General features: G+C 32.1%; 1 protein-coding gene across 2 annotated transcripts; it reads left to right on the plus strand.

Annotated features, from left to right (window-relative positions):
• Positions 1–2,730: 2,730 nt before the first annotated feature.
• On the plus strand, positions 2,731–15,630 carry LOC129308299 (villin-4-like). 2 transcript variants are annotated; one of them, XM_054949375.1, is made up of 24 exons: positions 2,731–3,175; positions 4,583–4,689; positions 4,912–5,011; positions 6,554–6,622; positions 6,701–6,937; positions 7,072–7,249; positions 7,335–7,467; positions 7,810–7,972; positions 8,062–8,209; positions 8,343–8,443; positions 8,883–9,038; positions 9,316–9,384; positions 9,480–9,548; positions 9,646–9,783; positions 9,916–10,044; positions 10,502–10,649; positions 10,767–10,777; positions 12,516–12,656; positions 12,904–13,029; positions 13,105–13,170; positions 13,970–14,300; positions 14,439–14,644; positions 14,789–14,952; positions 15,199–15,630. In XM_054949375.1, exons 2-23 carry the CDS (start codon positions 4,634–4,636, stop codon positions 14,900–14,902), a joined length of 2,889 nt encoding a protein of 962 aa, XP_054805350.1. In that variant the 5' UTR covers positions 2,731–3,175; positions 4,583–4,633; the 3' UTR covers positions 14,903–14,952; positions 15,199–15,630. The 2 variants fall into 2 exon arrangements, with proteins under 2 accessions (XP_054805350.1, XP_054805352.1); XM_054949377.1 differs by having other exon boundaries at positions 2,731–3,079.
• The last annotated feature ends 9,046 nt before the right edge of the window (positions 15,631–24,676 follow it).

Raw genomic sequence — 24,676 nt, forward strand, 5'->3', positions numbered from 1 at the left:
CTATTTCAAGTAAGACAATCTTTTCCCTACATTGTCTTAATAAAAGGCAAAAAATTTATAATTAAAAAAAATAATAAGCGAAGAAAAAAAATAAAACTATCATAAAATTTATTAAAACCACTCATATTGTAGGTTGGAATCATAATATAAAATCTTTTAACAGATACAAATAAAATCTCGTATTTATTAATCAAACAAAAAAAAAGTGAGTTTTTTTTTTTTTTTTTTTGTGTGGAGGAAACCAAAGATAGATAAAGGTGAATGAGGATTGGCAACTTTTGGCGACTAAAGTGCATAGGTAAGTGGCCCCCACACCCTATTAGGCTTTATGCCAATTTTTATACAATTAGGCTTCGCCGAAATATAGGGTCTGTTTGGATTTCAGTTAGGTATAATAGATTATGAAAATAATTGATTAAGTGGTAGATTTTAATCATAATTGATTATGTTATAATGTAATCTGTTTGGATATTGTTTTTTTAAAATTGATTTTAACAGAATTGAAGATATTTGGATAATTTAATCAAAATTAATTTTTAAATATATAATTTAATTTTTAAATATCAAATATTAATTTTTTAAATATATAAAGTTTAAATTTTATTAAGGAAAAAAAGAAAAAAGAAGAGAGTTTAATTTTATTTTTATTAAATTATGTGCTTTCTTTGTAATTTTTTCCTGGGCCTGTTTTTGTAATTTTCCCCAACGTTTTTGACAAACTTTTGGCAGCGGACGAAGGGAGCTTCGGGAAAACGCGCGTTTTGGCCCAGAATCGATTTTTAATCATTTTCGACTGTTTGGATAGATTGACAAAAAAAATCAATTTTGGGTCCAAAACACGCGTTTTTTTCTTATCCAAACGGGCACATAGCCGGTGACCGACCTTTTACCATCTTCTCCTTCTCTAATCATTCTTTTTTCTTTCTCTCTCTCCTGTGAAAATGACATTTTAAGACTAACACTTGAATTTCGTACATCTAAATCCATGTTTATTATTAGCTACTATCTTCGATAAATATTACAAGACATTTTTTTTTTGCAAGGTATCATGTTTTAAAATATAAAATATTTTAAATCTTTCAATATATAATTAATAATTTTTTAAAATGTTTTTAATTAGTTAGTGCAATCAATAGTGTTTTCTAATCGAAATATGGTTAAAAAAGTAAACAATGAAATAATGTGTAATTGTAAGGCATGATGCAACTTGATTAAAAGTATTTTATAATATTAAATGGAAGGAATGAGATTGGATAGTGAAGTAAAAATAAAATAACTCAATTTTTGTATATAAAATAAACAAATACTATAAATTTTATAAATTAAAATAATTATATTAGAAAAAATATTTTCAATTAAAGCACGATGATCAAATACTAGAAAATATAAAATATATGCATAAAAAAGAAAATCAAATCTAAATTTGATATGCATATCATTAAATTTTTTAAAAATGATTAGTATACATATACAGACTAGTCTTCCCATAATCATTATTCCTCAATTTAATTGAATACGGGTCACATTAGTATTAATTAACTATTTTTTTAGTTTTAAATCTGAGATTGATGTATTTTAGCGATATCCATTTTAAGACCTATTAGTCTTGTCCTTACCCTCCCTTATTGCAAAAATGGTTAAAACTTAAAAGTGAGAACAGCAAAAAGCTCCAGAATTCAGATTTTTTTTTTCCTAAAAGAAATACAAGATGTTAAACATTTAAATTTAAAATAAAAAATAAAACACTACAAATCATATTTGCATACATGTAAAACTTAAAATTTTCAATATATATATAATAAATCCTTACACGATTTGACGCTAACCATGTTTAGTTAATTATACTTATTATATTTTAATTTTTAAAAATAAGATTAAAGAATATAATTATTTAAATTTAAAATATTAATTAGAAACAAAATTACGGAACAGAGAAAATAATGAGATTGAGGTTCCCAATTTATATCAGCATGATAACGTGGCTGAGTTCTTTATAATATGAGATGTCTGATCATGCTTTAAATATAAATGACTCAAATAAAAATATATGTGATCTTTTTGGCCAAACAAATAAAAATATATGTGATCAACAAAAGAAGAGAGTACGCTATTAAGATTATTTAAAAAAAATTAGTTTCAAATCCCAAGAATATTCTCACAGCTATTTTCAAAAAAAAAAAATAAAAAAACCTTTGACCTCAAATTTAAACCAAAGAAAGAGCAATGAATTTTATGCCCTTTAGGTCGATGGGTAAAATTTTAAAACGTTAGGTGGTTCCACCATATCCCTTTATGAGACGCATTTCGAAGCTTTATTTTATTTTATTTTTCTTAAATGACGATGATTTGAGTCATATCTCTTAATCCACTTGCATTTAATTTAATTTCACATAAAGAAATTTAATATTCAGCGATCCTTTGGCAAAGTATTTAGCAATGAAGATCCCCTAAAGACTGAAAATGAATGAGGCTAAAAAATTCAATACCATGTCACCTGAAAGAGATTGACGAGAGACTGACACTGAGACTTCGTTGGGACTCTTCTTCTTCTTATCTTTTTTTCCCCCTTTTTATCGGCCAGCGGCCAGACGGTAATAAAATGTGATTCCTTTAGAAAGAAATTAAATTGAAGTCCTTCCAAAGTCCAAATACTGCCGATTGTAACAAAAAATTGTTACTTTAGCTTTTTTAAGCATTTTTTTAAGAGTTTTACAGTTCATGCCTGTGTTGCTGTGAGGGTGCTAATGTCGCCGTTGGTGATAAGCACGCCTGGCATTCATCATTCCCTCCAACTTCCATCACTCTCTCTCTTGTTTCTCTCTCTACATCGCCCACTTTTTCCCTGTAATATTCCCTTTCTCTCTCTAAAATACTTATTATTCTTCTTCTTCCCTAGCCCCACTTCCCACTCTTTTTCTGACTTTTGCCTCCGTCTCCAAGCTTTTCCCCATTCACTACTTCCAGAAAATTGTATGATTTTCACCAGTTTTGCTTCTTAGATTGGATCTGCTGGTGCCAGCTGGATTCGCCCGACCTTGGATTTGGCTTCTTCAACTCCGGATTTCTGGTTCAGGGTCGGGTTTGTGTTCTCGGCTTACTGGTTTATTGAACTTAAATTTGTGAATTGTGAATTCCGATAAGCAATAATCGATCAGCTGCCTCTGCTTCTTTTCGGGTATGGGACAAGAAACATGTTTCGATTTTGCTTTTAACTGATTATAAATATGAGGTTTTGTTTTTATTTTTGGGAGGTATTTCTTGAATTTTGATCTATTTCGTCTGTTGGTGTTAAATTTGATTGACCCAATGAGTACTGTTGTCCTGGCTGTGAAAGAGAGATGATTGATGGTGACATGTCTCTAACTGCGCTTCTTTGATTTTGATGTGGAGTCGTGAACTTCTGTGAATTTTAGTGCTTTTAAAAACCAGTGAAGTTCGAAATATTGGAAAATGTAACATCTTCGACATGTTGGACCATTTTAGCATGTTGGGATTTCGAGATAAGTGGAACAGTGGCATGTCTGGATGCGCATACATGTCAACTGTAGGATACATGGATTCGTGTATACATAAAATTACTCATGTATTTGCTTGTTTATAGTTTTCTCAAATTTCTTGTAGTATGTGCCAATGGATTCCTGTGCATTGCAATTTCAATGCTTCATGGGTGTGTTGCCTATGCCGTATTTTTTGAATATGAAGCAGCTTTATCACTGTGATTCTTAATGACTCGGGTTGTCATTTAATACGAGCTTATGTATCTTCAGACAAATTTTGAATTTTCTTATTTGATGATTGATACCATGGGATAATTTATGATATTCTCTGCCATGCATAATTTTGTATTATCAGATTGTAAAGTATCTAGAGGCATCTTTGATAATTCTTAGACAGCAGTAATGTGGTTGTCGTTTTATACTGGCCTGCACGGAAAAGCTTTTGCTGATTGTACGGTTCCTACATTTCAAAAACTTTTAACCGGGATGTTCACTGGCAAAAGGCCGTGTGTTTTCATTGATAATTCATCATTTTTCCAATTGTTGATTCACCATCTTTATGGAGATGTATTGAATGAGAGTAGATATCTGAAGGTGAATATTTTATGCATTGTATTGATGAGTGTTTTGTAAAGCTTGTTCAACCATTACTTGGGTTCTTTGACTGCTATATTGTAGTAATCTATCTTGAAGATTTTTTTACCATAGTGAACAACCAAACATGTTGTGGTTGGGAGAAATTTAAGTCATTAATGATGCTAACTGTATCTCATGGGAAGTGAGTTGCCTTGAAGAATAAAAACCACCATAATTTGGTTAGGCTTGTTGTTTTGTTTTCCTTACTCCCCGTCAATTTTACTGAAGGATCAAGTGATGATGCTGACCTCCTATGTTTCTATCATCTGATCAATTTGTCTCCTTTATGACAAAATGCAATTGATGAGAAATGTTTGGCCCAATTTTCTAATTGAAATGGTGGAAGCATTTGTATTTCCTTTTCACTCAACTATTTTGTAAACTCAAGCAATTTAGCCCTTTGATCTTTCCTTTCTACACTCATTATCTTCTATATGGTTGTCATTCAGGATATTCTTTGTCTCAAGCTTGGTCATTGGAGATAAAAAAGTAGAAAAGTAATGGCTGTTTCCATGAGGGACTTGGATCCATGTTTCCAGGGAGCTGGACAAAAGGCGTATCCTGCATGTAATTATCTTCTAGTGGTGTTTCCAACCTAATGGATTTTTATTCGGAAATGTGTTTTTTCTCACTCAACTTACATTTCAGAGGAAGTTTCGTGGATAAATAAGAGAGTCATGACAAGATTTATTCCAGATCGCTGTTTCTGTTCTTTGTTTAATTTGATATTGTGCTTGAATATCTCCTTAATACATTATTTTCCTTAACCATCTTATAGTGGACTAGAAATATGGCGTATTGAGAATTTTAATCCTGTTCCCATCCCCAAGTCCTCTTATGGGAAGTTTTTCACTGGGGACTCCTACGTAATCTTGAAGGTGAGCTATTAAATTAAAATAACTTCTCTATGGTGTTCAAAATCATTTGTGATCTATCGAATGCTAGCCTCTTGTTGGAACCTGTTGTCGCTCAAAGCTTTTATTTTGTTTTCTTATATATTGATGGCCATTGTAATTTAATAATTCTGGCTATGCCTATTCTCAGTATGGGTCGAATCACAATAGTGGTGTGAAATAGAGCATGAGATCGATTTCTATCATAATGGAGCGTATTGTATAAATCCAAAGTCAGCTACAACTACTAATTAAATAAAATTGCTTGTAAACAGCAACAAGCGGCCTTGTCCTATTAGTCGTGGTGCTCATAAACTTTAGAACTGAGAAATTTGGTTCTTATAATAAGCATTCGGAAGACATGTTGCTTAGAGAATGCTCCCTAGTAAGTTGGGAATTAACTTTGAACCATTATCATACAGATATTGGTGAAACCTTACTAGAAGAATACGGAGATAAAATTGCTCTATTAGCATGTGAACTCGTGTATGTCATCTTTTTCTGGCCTTGATATAGCCAGCATTGTCCCTGTGGTGGCTAGTAAGACTACAATGTGAATAAGTTGGTGGAGTTTGAGACATTTGGACTTAGCTAATTTCCAGGTGTCCTTGTCTATTAAGAAGTGCAGCAATACAAGGTAGGGAGAATTATGTTCATTCATAAGGTAATTCATTAAGGATGCTTAACGACTGTACCTGATAGAGGAAATTCTATTTTCTTGGGTTTTAGGTACAGGCTGTGAACTCCCAAGGTGGAAAGAATATGATGTCTGTATTGCAGAATAGATCATTTAATCTTCTCCTTTAGCATTTATATTGGCTGGATATATATTGTTGTTTTGTCTTAGGGTTATAGTTTTCCCTCAAGTGATCCATGTGACTTGGTCTAATATTAGTCTGTTTCCCCTATGGTTTAAATATGTTAATCAACAAGTCTATGGTTTCTACAATTACCACCTACTCTTTGTGTTGTATGTACAAACTTTTTTTTTTTTTTTTTAACTCATGGGTATCCTTCTATTTAAGGCAATCCTGTTTGAGGCATTGTTAGACACTAAATGTGGGCACTTCTTTTAGCAAAGATTTGAATCTTGGTTTTCCGTGTTGTGAGGGATTAGCCCCTTTCGTTAAACCCAACCCTTGTTGGTGTTGTATGCACGAACTTTAATGAAGATAATCATGTGAATGTTAAAACACTGAATATTGCTTTCCCTTATGCCATGAACATTTTCAGTGTTTTTAGGCTATTTCCTGAATTAAGTGGAAATTTCAATATTCATGAATTATTTATGTCAAAATGAAGACAGAAAATACCACACGTTTATGTGGTAATAGAGCTAAATATAGAGGGGTTGAATGAGATGCTTTAAACCATAGGGGAAAAAAGCAAAGTCATTTCAGGAAAACCTCAGGGGAATAAACTGGAATTTACCCTTTGTTACCTCTTATGGTTATGCTTTTTCTTGTATGAAGCAATCAAATTCATTAGTGTCACATATTTTTGTTATTTCTTGTCCTCTCTGTGTAGACAACTGCTTCAAAGAGTGGTGCCCTGCGTCATGATATTCATTACTGGCTTGGAAAAGACACCAGTCAGGTACAATTTTCTGTTAACAAAATGCTAGCATTTTTTTCCTTCGGGGTTTAATTGTATATAACCATAACTTTGAAACAGGATGAAGCTGGTGCTGCAGCAGTCAAGACAGTTGAGCTGGATGCAGCTCTTGGAGGTCGTGCTGTTCAATATCGTGAAGTGCAGGGTCATGAAACTGAAAAGTTCCTATCGTACTTCAAACCCTGTATTATACCTCAAGAAGGAGGAGTTGCCTCAGGTTTCAAGCATGTAGAGGCTGAAGAATATAAGACACGAATGTTTGTATGCAAAGGCAAACATGTTGTGCATGTCAAAGAGGTAAGTTTGACATTATTCTTCTGCCATTGAGGTTTGGGTTTTGCATATGAACACTATACCATTTAATGCAGACACTGTCCATGTGTAGAAACATTATTCTCTACTTGTTGAGCAGCCATTTTTGTTGGTTTTAGGTCCCTTTTGCCCGATCCTCACTAAACCATGATGATATATTTATTCTGGATACAAAATCCAAAATCTTCCAATTTAATGGTTCAAATTCATCAATTCAAGAAAGGGCTAAAGCGTTGGAAGTTGTACAATATATTAAAGATACACACCATGATGGAAAATGCGAGATAGCTGCTATTGGTAAGTGGAAAAGGAACATTTCATGTGTTAACAGGTTAACGATGGATATCGTTAATGTAATATTATACTTATCCTTTTTGTGTAGAGGATGGAAAGTTGATGGCTGATCCTGAAACGGGAGAATTCTGGGGTTTCTTTGGGGGTTTTGCCCCTCTTCCGCGAAAACCAGCTAGTGATGATGATCAGCATGTTGATGCTCATCCTCCAAAGCTGCTTTGGTAATATGTTGTCTCAGTTTGGCCTCTAGTATTTTCATTTGTAGTCGTTCAGCTAGTTTATCCCATTCATCTTTATCCAAATTTTATTTGGATAGCTAATTAATATTTTCATATGTATGTTTGATTCTTCCTCTTTCACTTATTTGTTTTTTTTTTTCTTTCTGCTGTGAAACTTGTGATATCTATCAAACTGTCTAATTTACTATGCTTTTGACCTCAAGTTAATTGCACTTAGAATTTGAAAATACTATTATGATGACAACTACTGAGGGAGTTTGTTTAATATTGAATCACAAGGTCCTATAGTGCTCTAGTCCTGATGAAATGTTATCAATTGTACAGCATTGAAAAGGGGCTAGCTGAACCTGTTAAGAATGATTCTCTAACAAGGGAGTTACTGGACACAAATAAATGCTATATTCTCGATTGTGGGTTGGAAGTGTTTGTCTGGATGGGAAGAAGTACATCTCTTGATGAAAGAAAAAGTGCAAGCGGAGCAGCTGATGTAACACATCTTGTTTTATGTGCCCAGTATATTTTAGCATTATGCACTAGATTTTAATGACTCTTGAATTGCTATTGGTCAACAAACAGGAGTTGGTCAGTGGCTCTGATCGACAGAAATCCCAGATAGTTCGCGTAATTGAAGGATTTGAAACGGTGATGTTCAAGTCCAAGTTTGATTCTTGGCCTCCGACGACTGAAGTAACTGTGTCTGAAGATGGTCGTGGGAAGGTGGCAGGTCAGTGTCAGATAACTTTGGTGGTTTTATTGGTCTTAAATGGGTTATTCTGTCTTTAGTATGTGTCATCGCCATTATTGACCAGACTTTCCATATATCATTCCAATTTGGTTTCTCTTTTATGACTTTATAGCACTTCTAAAACGCCAAGGAGTGAATGTCAGGGGTCTGCTGAAAGCCGATCCAGTAAAAGAAGAACCTCAACCCTATATTGATTGCACAGGAAATTTGCAGGTACTTACTAATTTGTACAGAATTGTTTTTGACCAGAAATTGTTTCTTCTTGATATTGGTTTTATATCCCATGAATATATTTTTTTATCATACAGAGACATTAATCTTTTAGAATCGCAAGCACTTTATCTTTGAGTAAAGTTGAACATACTCTGAGTATATGCTTTGTGACTTCTATGGAAAGAGTCCAATTAGGATAGGAATTATATATTGTGGGGCAGCTTGCCATTTCCATAAATAAATGTAAAAATCTGTAACCTTGGTTTGCTTTCTTGTAGTGATGGGCTTATCCTGTTCTTTTTCTTGATATCATACTGCATTTGTGAGTTAACTAAGAGTTGATCAATTGTAAAATATTATATTCTTGACCAGTTCAAAAATTCCAACGTTGCTTATTTTTGTTTGTGTTGCTAACAATAGCTTTACCTTGGTTGCTCAGGCTTGGCGTGTAAATGGTCAGGAAAAGATTCTTCTTCCTGCTGCTGATCAGTCAAAGTTTTATAGTGGAGATTGCTACATCTTTCAGTATACGTATCCTGGAGAGGAAAAGGAAGAGTATCTTATAGCAACGTGGATTGGAAAGACTAGTATTGAGGTGAAAAATAGTGCTTTACCAAACATTTCATGCTTGTGTTTATGTTTTAATTAAATGAATAAACAAATAATCTGGTGGCTAAATGTTTTCATGAAGATGAAAAATATATTAGCTGATTATTGTCTTCTGGCTTATATTGCATTATACTTAAGCAGTGAATGCTGTTTTGAGATAAGAAGGTGGTAAATAACAGAATTATTTCAGTGTACCTGTAAGTTTGAAAAAAATTCGCCGTTTGAATCTCCTGTATCTCTTACAAACTCTTTTGCTTATATAGGAGGAAAGAGCTTCAGCTATTTCACTAGCAAGCAAAATGGTTGAGTCATTGAAGTTTCTTCCTTCCCAGGTTATTTTTACTGACGTGGTATTTTCAATTTCTCTAGATTTTATGGTCATTTCTTATGTGCTTACTAACATTATCAATGTTTTCTGGATGGCTAGACTCGTATTTATGAAGGGAATGAGCCAATTCAATTTTATACTATCTTCCAAAGCTTGATTGTTTTTAAGGTTTGTGGGATTCTATATCATTGGAACTTTAAAGTTTGAATATCATCACTCTTCAAAGGTACTTATAAAATACTCACCACTTAAATATGCTTCTCAGGGTGGGCTCAGTGAAGGATACAAAAATCACATTGCGGAAAAGGAAATTCCTGATGATACATACAGTGAAGATGGTGTTGCATTATTTCGCATCCAGGGTTCAGGCCCAGATAATATGCAAGCTATACAAGTTGAACCAGTATGTAATCTTTTGTGATTATTGATTCCACTTCTCTATCTATTCCCTTTTATTTGTGTGACTCGCCCTTTAGATATACATATTTTATTTATGTGAACGTAATTTTTCTTTCCATGGTTTTTCCTTGGCCAGATTGCTTCCTCCTTGAATTCCTCTTATTGCTACATACTTCACAATGGGTCCACTGTTTACACATGGACTGGAAGCCTTACAACGTCAGATGTTCAGGAACTTGTTGAGAGGATGTTGGATTTGATAAAGGTTTTATATGTGCTATGATATACTTAATGCAGAAAATTTTATTGCTTACAGATAATACCAAAAAACTGTTTTTTAGGGTCAACATATCCATGTTGGGCAAGTGGCTGAATTGTCATGTGCCTGAATGCTGATAGTAGTTAAATATATCACTGATTATTATTCTATGCATATTTGCATAAAGGGGTAATGAGTAAGAAGATCCGAATAACGTAATGAGTTAAGAAGATCTGAATTGATTTTTTTTTTTCTGTATTTTGATTGTATAAAGGGGTCATTACTAGATAAAGGTCAAATTCCGCATAAAGGGTTAAATAATGTAATGAGCAATAAGATCTGAATTGATTTTTTTTTTCTGTACTTTGAATGTTTAAAGGAGTTATTATTAGATATATCTGCTATCTTTTGTAGTCAAATTCCCTGTTTTTCCGGCTCTGATATGCCTGCTAATTGTCTACAGCCGAATTTACAATCAAAGCCACAGAAGGAAGGGTCAGAATCTGAACAGTTTTGGGATCTGTTGGGAGGAAAATTGGAATATCCTAGCCAGAAGATTGTAAGGTCAGCAGAAAGTGATCCCCATCTATTTTCTTGCAACTTCTCCAAAGGTAAGGATTATGTTCTTGCTTGCCAAAAGGGTTATCTGCCTCTTTATTTTTAATAAATAAACGAGAACAGCTGACTCTTTCATGGTGGTGTTTTTGCTGCATGACAACAATATGCAGGGAATTTGAAGGTGCGTATACCCTAATCTATTTCCTGTAATTCTCTATAATTCCTGTTGATGTTCCAATTTTTGAATTATAATGCAGTAAAAGATACAAAATTTAGGAATATCTATATCTCATAGCCTAAGGAAAGAAAAGCGTTATTCCATGATGAGTTTTTGTTTATTTTTTCAATGGAAACTTCATGAGGTTTTAAGAAGAGTTCTAAATTAAGGAAATGGTTCTTTTAGTGCATTACAAAGCAAAGGATGTGTGTCTGCGTGGATTTTATAATTCAGTATTTAGGTGGCTCATTGTAATATGCACTATCATCAAGTCTATTCAGTTTTTTATTCATTCTACTGTTTCCTCATTAAATTTTGCTCTCTTCTATTTACCTGACATGCATCGTAGCCATTGGCCAGGTTTGAATTCCAACCCTAGCATCCTCTTTAAAAATAATCCATGATTTGATTTCTGTTTTGTTACATTTCACAAAGGTTTGTCATTCGTCTTCGGGATTTCAATCTGTATTTGTTTTGTTTTCTGTTATGAAGTTGTGATCTTGAGTTCTATCGCGTGACACTTGTAGTATGATGTTAGTGTGGGTTTGCACGTTTTTTTTATTTTTATTTTATTTTAATCAAGGAAGTTGCTGTAAAACTCTTGGTGTGACCTAAGGGGAGGGGTCTGTATGGAGTGGATATTTTGAGAGTATCATCTTAAAGGCTCTGGCATCAATAAGTTCTGTTGTTAATGCCTTGGTTAACAGCTCAAGTGGTGAAAACTAGTTAGGAGAATATTAATTGGCTGCTTGAAGGAGGTATGGTGAAGATTTTTGGGAACTGTGTCTGTATTAGATGATATGGCGTGTGAAAGCTATTGGGAAAATGTCAAGGGGTCATTCTTAGGAACAAAGTTAAAGAATTCAGGGAATCTGTTCATTGATGATGGTGTCATAAGGAGGTGCTAGTTGCTTAAGTTCTTGAGTTACTAATTGAATTCTTATATTTTGGTCAGTTATTTCTTTTGGTTTACCCCTTCAATTGGGTCTTATTTGTAAAAAGTTAAAAGTTCTTTAACATTCAACTTTAACGGGTAAGAAATGCTGAGAAATTTTAAGGTAACTCTTGTAGGTTACAGACGCCTAAATTTAGGAAAGTCATGCAAGTTTCCAAAGACATAGTTTCTCCTAGTGCAACCAAAGTGATAAGTATAAGTATCTCTGTGTGATTGCAGTATTACTATAAGTGATGGTTGATGAATACAGCACAGACAGTCAATAGGCCTTTCACGTAATATATTTTGGGTGGTCCCCACTTTTCTCCTTAACTTCTGCTCTTCCCTTTTTTCTCAACATTCTATGGCATGGAGATCATGCATGAAGGCATGTTAAAGTATCATTTCTTTTCTTCATGTTTCATTCATAATGTGTTGGATGGCCTATCATTCAGAAACATTTGAAATTTATAACTATCGCAATGTATAAGTGATCCAACATGATTGCAATAAGTGATCGAACATGATTGTGATATTAGCTAATTGGTAAATTTGATAGTTTGGTTGAGAACAAATTCTAACTATCAGATGTCTGTCGAAAAAAAATAGGAGCATGTGAAATACCACATCATCCCTAATAATTAAGCTATAAAGTAAGGTCCAGTATTGGTATGTTTGATGTTACTGCTCTGTGCTATGCTTCTTTGAAAGATTCATCTATTTTAATTTGCTTCTGCTGAAATTAACAATTTGAAGCAATATTTGCAGGTGACAGAGATATTCAATTTTTCCCAGGATGATTTGATGACTGAAGATATTTTCATCTTATATTGTCACTCTGAAATCTTTGTCTGGGTTGGCCAGCAGGTTGATCCCAAGAGTAGAATGCAGGCTCTAACAATTGGAGAGGTATTACTAGTTTTGCCTTGTCTGGAAACTAATCAAAATGCTATGATTTAGCGATTAGCTGAAGTGATTTATCTTTTTTTTTTTTTTTCAATTGTTGATATTGGTTTAACTAGGACCATCCATCATTATACCACCATCAGATTTTGACTTAAGCGACTTCAACGCCGTTTATGTCAGGGTTAAACATCATTTTAGTATTTCTAAAGGCATATGTTGAATTGTTAATTTCTTTATTATTTTATAACAGAAATTTCTTGAGCTCGATTTTCTTTTAGAAGAAGTGTCTCATGAAACTCCGATATACATTGTCATGGAAGGGAGTGAGCCTCCTTTCTTCACTCGTTTCTTCACTTGGGAGTCTGCAAAATCTTCAGTAAGTTTCTTGGTGAACTGCATAATAACTTAATTGGGACCCTTAGAAAATATTGTTGACATATTTTCTTTGCAGATGCTGGGAAATTCGTTCCAGAGGAAACTTACAATAGTAAAAAATGGGGGAACTCCAACTGTGGATGTAAGGCATCATGTTCGGCTTCTTCGTTTTTTTTTGGTCTTATTTGTTATTTTTTAAAAAAAAAATTTGGGTACTACAAGTTTTCTTCTTTTACAACCCTGAATAGCTGCTTTTCGAGAGCTGAAGAGTGATCAACAGCATACTTTTTAGTCTGAATTGGCATATCCTTTCATATCTTCTCTGCCATGAACTTTTGGTGAGGGTCATCTGACAATTTTATTGCACAAAAAATTCCCTCGTTCATCTGGTCTCCCATGATTAAGCTTCTCCACGTTCTTCTGCTATAATCTATTCAGGGTGAGAACAGCAATATAGTGAATGAAGAGACTTACCTTTCCTCTTTTATTTACATAAATGTAGAGAATTCAAGGGCATGAACACATTATTGATCCTTGATAGAGTTTAGTGATTTAAATCTTCTTCATTTATACATTTATGCATTTGAAGACAGAGTGACAAGAGAATACAGCTTTATGAGGTCCAGACCTCATGTTTGCTTCCATCCACTCTTTTCTCTCAAATTCTTTCTGAATGTACCTTCTACATTTCCTTTATGAATTTAGAAGATCCGGATTGGAGTATGGGTCTGGGAGGCTGTTAGTGTTAGATCAAATTATATACTATGAATTTGAGCTTCTTCGTGATCATCTATTTAAACGGTCTTTCCTTGTTACACACACTCGTTTTTTGGGAACATTCTGCCTTACAAATACAATGTTAGACTTGAGACTACTCAATTTTTTTTCTGGTTTATGTTAGCCTTAATTTGTTTGTTGTTGAATGCATAACACATGGTTAGAAACCCAAACGAAGAACACCGGCATCCTATGGGGGAAGATCTAGCAGTGTACCGGATAAATCCCAGCGCTCTCGCAGCATGTCTTTTAGTCCAGATCGTGTTCGTGTGCGGGGCAGGTCTCCAGCCTTCAATGCCTTAGCAGCTGCATTTGAGAACCCTAATGCTAGGAACCTTTCAACTCCACCTCCAGTAGTTAGGAAACTGTATCCCAAATCTGTGACCCCAGATTCAGCAAAATCGGCACCCAAATCCTCAGCCATAGCAGCACTTAGTTCTAGCTTTGAACAACCGCCTTCAGCTCGAGATAGTATGATACCTCGGTCAATCAAAGGTATGCAACACAAATGTCATCAGAAACTTGTTTAATTTACTACATAAGTTTGTTGAAGGTCCTCAAATATTCAAGGTTTTAAATTTTCTTTTGATACTAAATGCCGCTTCCTGTACTTTGGGTTGTTATGACGTGAAGTGAATCAGAGTCCAGAGGCTCCCAAACCTAAGCCTGAGACAAACAATAAGGAGAATTCCATGACCAGATTAGGATCTCAAACCATAACAGAAGATGTGAAAGAGGGTGAAGCTGAAGATGAGGAAGGTCTTCTAATTTACCCATATGAACGCCTCAAAATATCATCTACCAATCCTGTAACAGACATTGATGTGACTAAGCGAGAGGTATATTGGAATAAGCGCTCCATTTCATGTTTTTCTTCTTAACATCCATTTAACGTTTTTCTCTTTCCATTCATCGGAAAGTGCACCGCCATAATTTGACAACCGTCATTTTAATTCTGACTTGTTTGGACATCATCAATACAGACTTATCTATCATCTGTTGAGTTCAAAGAGAAATTCGGGATGACAAAAGATGCCTTTTACAAGTTGCCAAAATGGAAACAGAACAAATTCAAGATGGCCGTCCAGTTATTCTGATTCTGACGCATACTTTGCCTTGTGTCAGCCCCCTGCAGTTTGGGTTGCAGGTAGGAGGAATTTTGACTCATTTTATCCCATTTTGTTGAAACCCATTCTCTGAATTCACTTCACTTTAAATTTAGGGAGACAGAGAGGAGAGGTGGGGCTCACTCATATGAGATCCACTTGACAGTGATGATAACTTCCTTTTCTCCCTCTCTTTCTCTCTTCAAATTTCAAGTGAAGTGAACTTAAGAGAATCCTGATTCTGTTACAGTTCATGAGCTTCTGACAACAATTAATCTGTTATGCAGAGAGGAAATGAGCATATCAAAGTGAAAGGGACGGCATCAGTGTTTTTTTTAGCATGGCTGCTTCTGCTATCCCTAGAAGCTTTTCATTATTGGAAAAGGAAAACACAGATCTTTCCTCTTTTATCATCCCCTTTCCCTCGCTCTGGTTTGAATGTTTAGAGTTCTTTTCTTGTTGAGTTAGCTGCTTGGTATTAATTTTTATAGGGCACAGGTTGTTTGTGAGCTTGCCATGTTTTTTTTTTTCTTTCCTTGGGGTTTCAAGTTTCATTTTTTTATTCTACATTGTTTTGGTAAAGCAATATTTATTGGTCTTGCAAATGCGGTCTTTTAGGTTGTATTGAGGATGAAGTGTGTACAGCAGAGTGTAAAAACCAGTCAAGTCGTCATTAGTTTTGGAAATAAAAAGTGTGATCCCCCCCCCCTTTTCTCTTATCTTTTTCCATTGTATGTCATTTCGAATTTTCTTTGATTTCCACCCTCTTTCCCCCATTGTATATCCTTTCAAATTCTCTTTTATTTTTCTTCATAAATTTTGTTCCCTCTTCAATCTTGGCCTAGTTGATAATAAAATGGCTCGTCAAGCTTAGGTGCCCCAGGGAAAAAAGGGCTATTTCTTGTCCATGCCAAACGTTCAAGGGTATGCCACTTCTTTTTTTAAAATAAGCAAGGCTAAATTAAAAATGTTAACATGAAAATGGTCTTGAGACACTTGGTGGTGAGTACATCTAATCGTATACTGGTTTGCTTTCCAGAAAACATGATTCAGGGTAATGATCTAATCTTGCATGATGGTATTCCTAATCCTTTTGTAGCTGGTAGGAGGATGATTTTGGGTGTGCGCACATAACATGAGGTTGATAAATGGAATCACACTGAAAATTGACCTGGGATAAATTGTTACTAATAAAGGTTCAATCTTCTTGAAATAGCTCAAAGTTTGGTGACAGTGTTAGAATAAATATCAAAGAATATGCCATTTTATACACAGAATCGGTTAGATTGTTTTTGTATTTGCTTTTAGCCTTTTATGGTTTGACTGGAAGTCCCATTTTGCACATACAGGAGGATATTCAAGTTCACATTTTAAATTTGATAGAAACATTGTAACAGTCAAGCTCGAATTTTCAAATCTTTTTCAATGTTTTATATGCACTTTTTTTTATTATGATATAATAATAAATCCTTCAAAATTTTAAAATTTTTTCTATAAAAAATGGGTAGCAGAGTGATTTATTTTTTTCCCCTTCCTTTGGGCCATAAAAGTTGGTAAATATTGACTCACTGAAGAATCATGCGGCGCCTTTCTACTTTCTCGTCGATTAAATTAAATGTTTGCACCTTTATATCGGTGTTGGACTCAAAAAATGGGTAATAAAATAAATTTCAATCTGTTATCAATATTGTAATTTAATTGTGGATATCCATGACTTTCTGTCCTTTATCATTCTTCAATTAAAGCTAAATAACCTACAACATCAATGACCTCTTCAGAGATTTTCATAATTAATACATGTTATGTGTTCTACAGTTACATATATTTATCCTTTGCATGTAAATCTTGTGATAGAATTCAAGGAGTTGTGCCCTATAAATATGGAGCATGTACCAAGTGATTGTAAGTTTGAAGTGAATGAGAAGCACTCTCTATTTTTCTCCTATTCTTTCTTGTTTTATTTATTTCTCTCATCTCAATCTCTCATTTTCTTTATTTTCATAACATGTTATCAACACAATACTCTACCAAATTAGTTCATGGCATAAGATTGAAAAATCTCTTATTGATATTTGTTGATTCTTGTTCATGGCATAGAGATGGTTTGTTCAAATTGAATGATAAAATTCACTAATTTATTTAGAAGGAAGGATGACCTTGCAATTTTAAAGAAGGTATTGATTTTACTTATTTATGGCTAATTGAAGATTCACATTGAGGCAAAAGAATTTACGTTATTTTGTTCTTACTTTGTGCCATTTTTATATTTTATATTTTATCATTTAAAAGGTCAAGTTTTATTCTTTATATGTTTGTGATAAATTTATTTGATATCTATTAATAGTTTAAATTCATTTTATTGAATGGTCGATAGCTATGATACTTTGATCTTGTTATTAGATGGCTAGAAGCTATCTCACTTTTAATAATGGTCTTTTGTAAGACCACTTTGTGGTTCCAATAAATATTATGAAAAAAAAATTATTGCTATAAATATTATAGTTTGAAGGTTGATGATTCAAACATTTCATGATACCAGAAAAAACTTTGATAGCATTAAAAAAATATTTTTGCTATAATCTAAAAGACTAATAGCTTATAAAAAAATCATATTACTTAAAAATAATAGTCCTGAAGACTAATTATATATTTATTTTGTTATAATCACATATAGCCAATGCCCAAATTGAGAATTAAAAGCAATAATGTTTTGCCATGTATATTAAATAATGATATTTTTTTCTTTTTTATTAAAATTATGAGCTATGGTTACACTATAGCTAGAAGCTATCTAAGTAAACGGGTATCAATTTTATTGAAAGTAAATGTCAAAATATTTACGAAACCAAAAAGAATTATGAGATATCAAAGAAAATATATACTAAGAATTGTATGAAATTAAATAGACAAAAAAAGAAATTATTGGTCATATCATGATATTAATATATTGTGTCAATTTATTTCCCAATTTGAAAACATGGAAATTAAATATTCTCATATTCCATGGGAATCAAATATTAATTGTATGAATTTTAAGCATTTATCATGAAAGTATACATATATATTGCAATTAAACTTGTTGTATATGATACTTGAGAAAAAAAAAAGATAATTGTATCACATTTGAATTGGGAGAATGAGAAATTGTTTAATTTTTGAAAAAAATTTATTATGAGTAGTTGGTTGTTGATGTTGTTGGACAAATCATTTTTGTGATATTTTGAAACTATTATGTGTATTGCAAGCTAAATTCATGACTGTTTAGATAGTATGGATAATTTGCATTATTTTATGTTATAATGCCTATGACATATTATCTTATTTTCACTAAATAATGAATTTGTTTTCACTTTTAATAACTTTTCTTCATTTCACTTTGATATATATATATATATATATATTGGTTTCATCTTTATATATTAGTCTTTATGGATTTGTTTATGTTCTTGTAAATTTCTTCCCTAATTCTAAAAATAGATTTTGGGATGTTGCAAAATATATATAAAAGAAGTACTAATTTTTTCTCATTAAGAGAAATTTTGAAAAAATCTGGTAGGAAGTTTGAAATATTCTATACTCATACTTTGAACATATTCACTTTGAATTTATATCAAGAAGCAAATTGAAGCAGGCTATTAATGAGTAATGAAATTATATATTTATGTAAATAATATGTTCCTGAAAAACTACTTGTAACAAAAGTAACATATAGTTAATTAGATTATGAACTATATGTATCAAAATTGATATAGTTCCCAAAGAATAAATGTGAATTTTTCATTGGAAAGAAAAAATGTTAAAAATAAAAATATTATCCATAGATTTATTTCAGAGTTTTGGTTGTCAATAGTTTGAAAATGATAGCCTTCATATTGGATTGAGATCTATGATTGTATGTGACTAAAGAAGTATTTGGAGTAAATGAAGGGCGTGTTAGTAAATTAGTATATGCTAATGACCCTCATTAAAATACAAGAATGTGAAAAGTATGTTTGAGTTACTCACATTTGAGGGGAAGATTATTTAGATCCAAGCTTGAGTTAATATGTGAGACTAAGTTCCCTTTATAGTGAAATAGATATCCTATTGGATATCATCATAATATTGAGATTGTGATCAATCACATGATATGAAAATTTAAAAAAAAATAATTACAATAAACCAAAAGTTTATTGATCAAAATAGATATATTATTGGCATAACTTATTTAATTATTTTGGATCATATATATAGAGTAAAGAAGTATGGAGAATATAGACTAATATCCATTGAACTTCACAAACAAACAACATACATATACATACATAGTCATACATAGATAATTAGTATGTATTGCTTGTTGTCAAATAGTTTAGGGTTAAAGGTCAATTTTTATCCTTCAATTATACATGAAATATCATAAATGATTTTAAACTCAACTACGAGTTAATTTTGTTCTTCAATTTTAAAGATTTCTTTCATTATTACCCTGTTATTTTCTCACCATTAATGGGCCTCCCATTATATTTTTTAATATTTTTATTATAAAATATTTAAGTTGAGGGTGTGTACTAACCTTTTAAATAAAAATTAAGGGACAAAAATGACCCTTAACTCAATAAAGAGGGGTAACAATAACCTTTAACATAATAAAAATGTTAAAAAAATAGTGAGACCTACTGATGACTAATGAACATTAAGTATTTTTAACGTCAACAAAGAAAATATTTAAAGTTTAGGGACAAAAATGACTCTTAACCTAGTAGTTTACTATGAGAATATAACTAGTTATGACTTGGAACATGAATCTTCACATCTCTAAAAATATATTAAATTTATATATATGGGTCCATTCAAATAGCGTGTGAACCATACAAGAATGTATTTGATAAATTTGATAGACACATCAATAAAATGATTACATGTATAAATATTTCTAATTTACAATCTAAAGTTTGCAAGATAGTTTGAATAAAGCATTATATTAAGTGCAAAATTTTGAGAATATGTGATCAAGACAATTCATGTTGAAAATGCTAATGAAATTACATCATAGGTTTTCAATGATTATCATATATTCATCAAAAAATTAGTTGAAAGATCTATTTTACAAAGTGATCTTGCAAAATTATTTATTAAAGCCTCCATAAATAAGTAGCCAAATCATTGCGTATGAGAACAAAATTTCCATTTCAATATTGGTATATTTGATATTACATGTTGCAGCACTTGTACATATTAAAATAAGAAATTCTCCCACTAAAATTAGCTTTTGGTTGGTAGCCAAGTATTTGAATGTGCAACGTTCATACTTATTACCCCACCACACTGCACATAGATGTATATTTGAATAAAGTTGAGAATAAATGCTAAGTGAAATTAAAAACTCATACTTATAGATAAAAAAAAAAGAATGTTTCTGAATGAAGCAAATGGAAGTAGGAAACTTATACTATATGATGGGTTGATTAGCCAAGTTTTCTCAAATGAGGGGGAAAAAAGGCATGAATGGAAAAGAAAATATATGAAATGCATTATCATTATCTTATTTAGATCCTCTCAAATAGCAATATGAACTAGAAGTTCATTAAATACATTCATAAAATATTGCAAAATATCTATGAGATGCAATTACTGACCAAAATGAGAATTGTTAGTTTTCATATTCTAGTTAAAATGCTCCAATAATTATAAAAGAAAATGAGATATTCCTAAAGCATGAGAAGTTAATATGTGACATCCCAAAATTTAATTTAAGAATTAATTAAATTAATTGATGGATTTAATTTGTTGATTAAGGTGATTGGAGTTACGTAGGGAGTTTGGATGGCCTTTTGGGTCCATTGGACTCTATATGGGGCTTAAAAGGGACTAGAGGAGCTGTTGGCCACTTTGAGCACAAATTAATAGGTTTAATTTAGGGTTCTTGGACTAAGCCATCTGTCACAACGAATAGTGACAAGTGCCATGGCAAATAAGTCAAATTTTAAAACCCATAGACGCTGTCTCAGATAGAAGTAAAGGGAGAAGTTTAAGAGTGAAAACGTAAAAACATGGCACAGCTCAGCTAGGGCATGCGTATTTGGTAAAGGGAGGTTGGTTTAGAGTTGCTAAACCCTTGGGTAAGGTTCCTCATCTCTTCTTTCCTCTTCTTCTTGTGTTTTCCTCTAGGTCTATAGGGAGTAGAGATTCTGTTTGAATCTTGGTTAGAGTTACGCCAATTCTTATGGTTGTAATGGAGTCTAAATATGTTATTTTATGCTTCTCATCATTGAGTTTTGCTAATAATGGTGTTTAATGTCTTTAATGATGGGTGTAAAGTTAACCCTAATGCTATTAATCTAGATTAAGTTAATGGGGTTGCTTAACAGTGTTCTTTGAGCTTAATAGAGGTTACATGAGTTAATAGAAGCTAAAAATGGAGTTGTTTATGTTTAATATTACTAATTAGGGTCTTAGGCCTTAATTGAAATTAGGAGCTAATTAATGATGATTAGTTATTAATAATGTTTATTAATCTTAAATTGTAGATTAACTACTCTTAAAGCTCGTAGAGTATTTAGGAGCTTCCTTGGAATCCAAGTTATACTCTTGGTATGGTACACTAAGAGTTAAGGTAAGTAAAAGTTAAATTCTTATATATGTTTGTGTTCGCATTTGTGAGCTTAGTAAATTTGGTTATGGAATGGCATGATACTATTAGAGCCTGTTGATTGTACAAATAGTTGAATTACATGATTGGAATGATAATATGTAAATAGTGGTTTTTTGGTATGCTATAGAAAAATGTACAAAGGAATATGGCTTGGTGAGTGACACCAATTGTATGTTGAGGGGTATAAGGCTTTTTTAGTAAGATGAAATTGATGATGTTTATGTGACTAGATGCAAATTATTGAGTATGTTATTTAATAAGTGAATTTCTTGAACATGAAAGGGTTGATTTAAGTTGATTTGATATGGTTATCAAGAATGATATGATAATGGGGTTGTGGTCAAAGACTTTATTTGTGCATGAATTAACAAACATAAGCATGAATTTATAGATATGTGATAAAGTGAATGGATAGTTATGTCATAATGTTAAGTGTGGGTTATATTGAACATGATGATGATATGTCATTGAGTATAAGCTTATGATACTGATATGAAATTCAAATTTTGGTTATTTATCCTTGTCTTGATAGCATGCACTTGATTATGATATAAGTTAATTAAGTTTTCATATATGAAATGTCACTAAGCAGGGGCAGAGCCATAAAATTTTATCAAGGGGGGTCGAGATGACAAAACATATATGATAATCGAAAGAAAATTAAATCTATATATATTACTAACATAATATGTTTTAATGTATATATTTATAATCAATTTTACATATATATATATATATATAAAGAATTTAAATATATCATTAAAATTTAAAGTTCTATTTAATGTAAAAAACTCTATATCAACACGGTAACAATGCTTAATTGTTACAAATTTTTTATGTTGATAAGATCTAAATATATCATAGTAAAAACTATTCATATAATAAATTTTAATAACTTGGTTATTGTAGGAAAAAGTAATTTTTTTTCTAAAAGAACATATATTAACCATTACCTCTTAAATTTTGGATAAATGATTTTATAGTAGATATTAAGCATATGGCATTCAATATATCTTGAAATTTTTATTGCAATACTTAACAAAGTTTATTAGTAATAATTCTCATAATTTCTTTCATCAAATATAAAATGAAAGCAAAATTAAATAACTTAAAAATAAGTGAATTTTCTGACAATTATATTTCTGAACTACTAAAACAGTTGAATTATACATGTGTAAAAGACTACTATATGATTGAAATGAGAATTCTATTTAGTGTCTTAAAACTTATATAATATGCTGACTTATGGGGGCTAAAAATATAAAACTCTTATATTTTATTAAGAAAAAAATTAAAGTGTTAAGGGGGCCGTCACCCCTGCTGGTCCCCTCTGTCTCCACCCTTGTCACTAAGTAACATGAGTATATTGCATAATCATGGATGGGTGAGAGTTCACCCAAGAGAGTAGCACATGATACTCACTAGCATCACGAGAGCTCGGTGCTTTGGTTCTTGACTATTACCCTAGATTAAGTATTGCCTTAGATTAGGCCAAATGACACCCTATGAGTTTAGAATGAAGGAATCCATGGTCTAAGATTGATTATGGGGCTTTAGCTGGGTCACCCTTTATAATTAGAGAATGGGGTTGATTCGGTCACACATGTTAGTCCTATATAAATTAAACAGCACTATAAATTCAGTCAGAATATATAAGGCGAGTAATAAGGGGTGGAGTATGATCATGCATAACTATTATCATTGTTACACATGTGGTGTGTTCATGAACATATTTATATTTTCATATCATTGTGAAACAATAATTATAGAATTTATAAATGTAATTGTATGCTTATATTGATTTTATGTGCCATACACTCATATGCTTGAATTTATCTGCTTGATTACTGAGATTGTATAATCTCACTCTTATGGTCTAATGTTTTCCAAGAGACACTTTCAATCCAGGACAAAGGGAAGCAAGTGAAGCTAGAGACACCCAACTATTGCAATATCTCTAGTATTTAATTATGTATAATTGAATAGTGTATTGTTAACATCAGGAGTCATTTGCATGGATTTAATTTTCACTTGCATATAAGCCTTATTCGTGTACCTTGTCATTTGTTGTTGTTGGCCCTTTGATGTTTTAGAAATAAGCTAACAATGCAAGTGTGGGTTATGGTGGATTGAATATAGACATATTAGTCTATCCTCCTAGTCGATGGTAAGATCTGGGATGTGAAACTTGAATAGTTATAGCATTTTAACATGAATTAATTATTAAGCATATATGTCTATGTGCAATAAGTAAGGTTGGTGTAACTGTGGTCACTAGTGGCTAAGAGTTAGAGATTTGGGGACATTTGGACATGTTGTGCTAAGGTTGTATGCTTATATTCCCAAGTATTCAAAATCCCCTTTAATATTGAATCATTATGAAACTAGAATCATTAGCTAGATTACTTATTTGTTTTGTGTATGGGCGCTTGGGTCACCTCATTTTGAGCTAAAAGTTAGGCACCCCAAAATTTAGAACCCAGTGCTGCCATATCTGTTGTTGTCCTGGCTTGTTGGCCACAACAAATGGTCCTCATGTGCGAAAAGCGACTCTTTTACCCTCATGTCAATTATTTTAATACTCAACTATTTTTCCAAACTTTCATAACTATTATAGTCTAATTTTAAAGTATTTTAAGGCATTTGTTAAATTATCCACAACTTAAGTTGGTTCACATTGGGATCCCATTTATTCAAGGTGTTATCAATTAAATTTTGAAATTTTCAAAATAGTCAAGGTTGATTCTATCCTCTTTTAAAATCTTTTTAAAATTGATCAATTAGTTTTAATTATTGTTGTTTAATATTAGTTAATGATGGAGGTCATTACACAATAGGTTCCAAATATAAATATCTCCAAAAAGAAAAGCATATAATTAAAATGATTATATTGAGAAGGCAAACACTCTAAAAAAGGATCAAAACATAAATGATTATTAAAACCATATAAGAGATTTAGGTACATGAAAGAAGAGATTTTAAAAAGTTATGTGACAATTGGAAAAATAGAATTGAAAACATAAATTTGTTGATAATAATTTTGATAATAATATCATGTGATCAAATAAAATCCTTATGTTATAGAAAGTAGATGGAAAGATGATTGGTCAAAGGAAAAGAAAAGGAAAATG

Source organism: Prosopis cineraria, unplaced genomic scaffold (assembly GCF_029017545.1).
Source record: "Prosopis cineraria cultivar Desert tree isolate PC_DT_omini unplaced genomic scaffold, ASM2901754v1 PC4, whole genome shotgun sequence".
Classification (NCBI taxonomy): domain Eukaryota; kingdom Viridiplantae; phylum Streptophyta; class Magnoliopsida; order Fabales; family Fabaceae; genus Prosopis; species Prosopis cineraria.